Genomic DNA, 5,000 nt, shown 5'->3' with positions numbered 1-5,000 from the left:
CCTGCCGGAGCCGGGTCGTCGGTGCTCCACGGCCCAGGTGTAGGAGTCGCTGTGGCTCAGCCCCTGCAGCACGCCGCCACAGGGGCCCCGGTTCAGGGACACCGATTTGGAGACCTTGGCCTGTGAAGATGCCAGAGGAGATCAGGTTTCCAGGCTCAGACTCACAGGTGTCAGAAAGGAGAAGAGGTGAGGAGGTGTTGATGGATGTGGACAGAATAAAAGAACGTAACAGTTCAGCAGAAAAACCCCACTTTGATCCTTTCATCAGACGTCTGCGGGTGAACTCGTGCTGCCTTTAAGGCTCCCATCACATAAACATCCTGCCTGTTAGCATGAGCGCCACACCAGACACTGTTGTTGTTGTTGTTGTTGTTGTTGTGGAGAAACACATGCACGTGTGCACATACAGCCTGACCCACAGAACACAAACGTGAAATAAAACTGAAAATGGTGGTAAATAAAGATAAATCGAAGCTGTGCCAATCATAGTTGACATCACTACTGTTGATGTTCAAGGTAAATAGCCATTAAAACAGCCCCCCCCCCCCCCCCGATTCCATAACGTTCAGGTTTATCTGACGTCTCCGACCCGACTGGCCTGGAGAGGGGGGCAGCAAGCGGATCGAGGGAAGATGCCAACGACTGGAGACAGAAGTGAGATGAGAGCCTGCAGTAGCCCAGCGCACCTTTAAGCTACCCCCCCCCCCCCCACACACACACACACACACACACCACACACACACACACCACACACACACACACCCCCACCTCGCTCCTGCTGCTCCCTCTTTCTCAGGGCTTTGGTGATAAGCTTGGCTAAGCTGATTACTCATCCAGGTTGGTCCCAGCATTCCGGTTTTTGGACATGATTCCTTCTCTTGCATTCACCATACAGCCAACACACACACACACACACACACACACACACAACACACACACACACACTCACACACACACACACACACACACACACACACACACACACCACACACACACCACACACACACACACACACACACACCTGTGCTGGAGCTAGCTTTGCCAGGGGCTTCTGCTGAGCTTGCTGTAAGCTAAGGATGTGATGGAAGAGAGGGCTGTGCAGGACAATCTTCAGCAGAGACAGCTTCTCTTGGGTGGGGGTCTCTCCTCTCTCCTTCAGTCTGGCTTGCAGTCTCTCTACCGCCTCCAGGGCACGCCGGGTATCTGCAGAGAAAGTGTCACGTCATCCGGGTCCTACGGAGAAACCAGCGGCCCGTTCACAGCAGAAACAAGACCTCAGAGTCACAGACGTCCTCGGCAGTAATATCATTTCATAAAGCATTTGGATTATTAAGAAAACATCCCATAATTAAAGACAGATTGGGGTACTCAAGAGGAAAGTCTTGGATTTTGTGCTCATCATGACAGAAGGGGCGTGAAAAGTGGCGTGGGAGCCCTGCAACGCTGCTGATGTGACGGTGCCACCCACGCATAGTTATGGCCCAAGGGTTCGAGCCTGTAAAGCTTCCCAAGGTTGGAAGCACCTGCTCATGTGACCTGTCCTCTGCTCTGGCTCCGGTGGCCTCGCCCATCACCATTGCTGACCGAGGCTACTGGTCTTACCCATGAGCTCCATCCCTGCCAGGCAGGAGCTTTCTGACGCTCCTACTGCCGCCACTCGCTCTTGGGTCAATGTCCTGTTGTCCTTGGCAACTGAAAACACAATAAAGAGGCCCAAAAGTCACTCTGCTATTGATACGGAACCGTGTGATCAGTGGACGTCACTGAGGTTCCTGGAGTCCAACCGACCCTGGAAAAGGTGCCTTTTAGTGCTGCACCTGTGGCAGAAACATGCACAGACGGCTCCTGCAAGCAGACAAAGCAGAGGTCACGGGCGTCTGACCTCTGATCCTCATTGCTTCCTTCCACGTAAGGGCCTTGCCAGTAATGCTCCTTAGCAGTGTTGAAATCTCCTCCAAAAGGCTTTAGCAGCCAGTGATCGTAATTAACGGCGACACGTGGCCTCCCAATCATTCGGACCCGAGCACCGCCTCACAGGGCGACACCACCGACGGGCTAAACGGGCCAAACTGGGGACTTAAAACGACTCATTTCTAATGCCATTAGGAAGCCATTGATTGCGCGTCACTGTACTCACGTGCATATCCAGGTTTATCAAATCACATCTCGACCTGCTGCCATAGAAGCGATCCAGTCTGCGTCTGAATATTAAATCGCTCGAGCTTAATGATTTATATTAGTCGCGCGGGCCGATGACCGTTTAACTCATAAGCAGTTTTCGTGACAGAATATTGACTGGAGACGATCACCGTGACGAACAGCCGGACATGTCGGACGGTTACGAAGCGCCTCACCTCCATGTCAGCGCGCGCAACAGGTCCTCGTTCAGCTCCAACTCCGCCTTCACGTGAAAATCCGTCCAGCAACAGCAAAAAGGACACTTTCCTGACGAGAGACGTCGGGGCAGCTTATTTAGGAGACACGAGGGTTCACGCTGTGCGCTTCAGGCGCGGGTCCGCAGCAGGAGCGCGCACCGCGCACTGCGCATGTCACCACGCTATGGAACACAAGAGGCTTAATCCGAAGGTATTAAGGAGGCCACTGAAGCGCGTGGATAACAGAACCTCCCGAAAGGGACATTTTCAGGGAAATATCTGTGACTTTGACCTTTAATCTCCCAGCCGAGGGACTGGAGCCCCGTCTGACCTCCCAATGTGCCGGAAATGACCTGCTGGTTTGAACTGGAACTGCATCAATTAAAGGGAGAAACTCAGACCTCTGGCTCCTCACCTGCCTTGATGCTCTCATCTGAGTTCATCAGTGGTCCTCCCTCTCATGCCTAGCCCTGACCCTAACCCTGACCATCTAACCCTAACCCTGACCATCTAACCCTAACCCTCTAACCCTAACCCTAACCCTGACCATCTAACCCAAACCCTCTAACCCTAACCCTGACCCTAACCCTGACCCTTTAACCCTAACCCTCACCATCTAACCCTAACCCTGACCATCTAACCCTAACCCTGACCCTTTAACCTTAACCCTGACCCTAACCCTGACCATCTAACCCTAACCCTCTAACCCTCTAACCCCCTAAATCTAACCCTAACCCTCTAACCCTAACCGTGACCCTAACCTGTAAACCATAACCCCCTAACCCTCTAACCCTAACCCTCTAACCCCTAACCTCTAACCCCTAACCATGACCCTAACCTGTAACCCTAACCCTCTAACCCTCTAACCCTAACCCTAACCCCCTAACCCTAACCGTGACCCTTTAACCCCCTAAATCTAACCCTAACCTCTAACCCTCTAACCCTCTAACCCTCTAACCCTAACCCTAACCTGTAAACCTTCACCCTAACCCTAACCCCCTGACCCTAAACATGGCGGCAGGTAAACTGGTGGAGAATATTCCCATCGTTAGTCTTGGGCGTCAGTCCCAGCATGTGGTGCTGGGTCCAGGTCTGCTCTGGCTCAGTGGGTCCAGGTCTGCTCTGGCTCAGTCTGCTCTGGCTCAGTGGGTCCAGGTCTGCTCTGGCTCAGTGGGTCCAGGTCTGCTCTGGCTCAGTGGGTCCAGGTCTGCTCTGGCTCAGTCTGCTCTGGCTCAGTGGGTCCAGGTCTGCTCTGGCTCAGTGGGTCCAGGTCTGCTCTGGCTCAGTGGGTCCAGGTCTGCTCTGGCTCAGTGCTCCATTTCATGTTCTACTTGGCTTCTTCAATACGTTTTACAGTTCTTAGCTGAAAAAAATATACTTGTAAAATTATTCATGTTAATTAGCTCAGAGTTCATGGAGCATCTTCACACAACAGAATGGACTTCAAAGCACAAACCCAATTAAAATCAAGACACAAACCAAGCAAAGAAACTGTCCATTCTAGTCCTGGTGAAGGGCCATGATGGTGCCTTGGTCAGCAGTGTGGTCACATGACCTTATGGACCTAATGCCAGGAGGGTGTGACCACAGGGTAACGTTCTCTAAACGTTAGTTCTTGATTTGGTGCTAAATAACCTTTATGTACTCATATCATCCACTTCTGTCCTCCTGGGGAACCACGTCACAGATCCAATGGGGGGGGGGGGGGGGGGGGGGGGTCCTAAACTGCGTGTGTCCACACGGCAGGTGGAGCCCTCGGTCTAGATTCTTGGGAGCTGGATCCAGTTCCACGTTTTCCACGAGATACCCAGTTCTGTCTCACCGCGTTTTCTGCATCCCCAGAGCGGGACTCACCCCCCCCCCCCCCCCCCCCCCCCCATCGCAGCACCCCCACCTCCCATCGCAGCCCCCCCCCCCATCGCCTCCCATCCCTGTCTTCGGCTCTCCACCCGCCTGCGACGCCACGCTCGAGCATCCATCACGTCTTCAACTCGGATCATCGTTTCTGAGCCCTCCTCACCGCGACCAGCGGCTCTCACACACCGCACGCACACCTTGACGCGCGTGGACCGCGCTCATCGGTGCTGCGTCCTGTAGCAGGACCCAGAGAAAAGGGGGGGGGAGAGAGAGACAGAGAGAGAGAGGGAGACATAGAGAGAGGGAGGGAGAGAGAGACATAGAGACAGAGAGGGGGAGAGAGAGGGGGAGACAGAGAGAGAGAGAGAGAGAGGGGTAGAGGGTGGGAGAGAGAGAGACAGAGAGAGAGAGGGAGACACAGAGAGGGAGAGAGGGAGGGAGAGAGAGACATAGAGGGGGAGAGAGAGGGAGACAGAGAGAGAGAGAGAGAGAGGGAGAGACAGAGAGGGAGAGAGAGAGGGAGACAGAGAGAGGGGGAGAGAGAGAGAGACTTCTGTCCTCCTGCGCTTCATTGGACCTAACATTTGGACAGACAACATTCCGAGCGTGCGCGCATTCATCTGGATCCTAAACAATACATTTGCTGTAAATTACAACCTCAGATTTGTCCTCCGCCTTCCCGCCAAGCAGCTGCTCTCGGCAGCGTTCGGAAGACCCGGTTCCGAGAGACGCATTCGGCTCTGGAAGGTACCGTTCCCCTCCATCATC

The 5,000-nt window shown here is 53.8% G+C and overlaps 2 protein-coding genes across 2 annotated transcripts in view; one reads left to right on the top strand and one right to left on the bottom strand.

Annotated features, from left to right (window-relative positions):
• si:dkey-92j12.5 (multiple PDZ domain protein) overlaps positions 1 to 2,784 on the bottom strand; it is a 33,826-nt gene extending 31,042 nt beyond the window's left edge. The window contains 5 exon segments of the mRNA XM_057035763.1: positions 1 to 120; positions 1,022 to 1,203; positions 1,603 to 1,692; positions 1,818 to 1,845; positions 2,355 to 2,784. The exon segment at positions 1 to 120 is cut by the window's left edge and continues 93 nt beyond it. Coding sequence (XP_056891743.1) covers positions 1 to 120; positions 1,022 to 1,203; positions 1,603 to 1,692; positions 1,818 to 1,845; positions 2,355 to 2,360 — 426 coding nt within the window. The 5' untranslated portion in view covers positions 2,361 to 2,784.
• A 1,794-nt stretch (positions 2,785 to 4,578) lies between these two features.
• adgrl3.1 (adhesion G protein-coupled receptor L3.1) overlaps positions 4,579 to 5,000 on the top strand; it is an 85,882-nt gene continuing 85,460 nt past the window's right edge. Inside the window, 2 exon segments of the mRNA XM_057035597.1 lie at positions 4,579 to 4,607; positions 4,782 to 5,000. The exon segment at positions 4,782 to 5,000 is cut by the window's right edge and continues 73 nt beyond it. The gene's annotated coding sequence lies outside the window, so the exon portion shown is untranslated.

This window comes from Takifugu flavidus, chromosome 6 (assembly GCF_003711565.1).
Source record: "Takifugu flavidus isolate HTHZ2018 chromosome 6, ASM371156v2, whole genome shotgun sequence".
NCBI classification, from domain to species: domain Eukaryota; kingdom Metazoa; phylum Chordata; class Actinopteri; order Tetraodontiformes; family Tetraodontidae; genus Takifugu; species Takifugu flavidus.
Note: the sequence above shows the minus strand (reverse complement) of the source record. Positions and strands in the feature narration are given on the sequence as shown.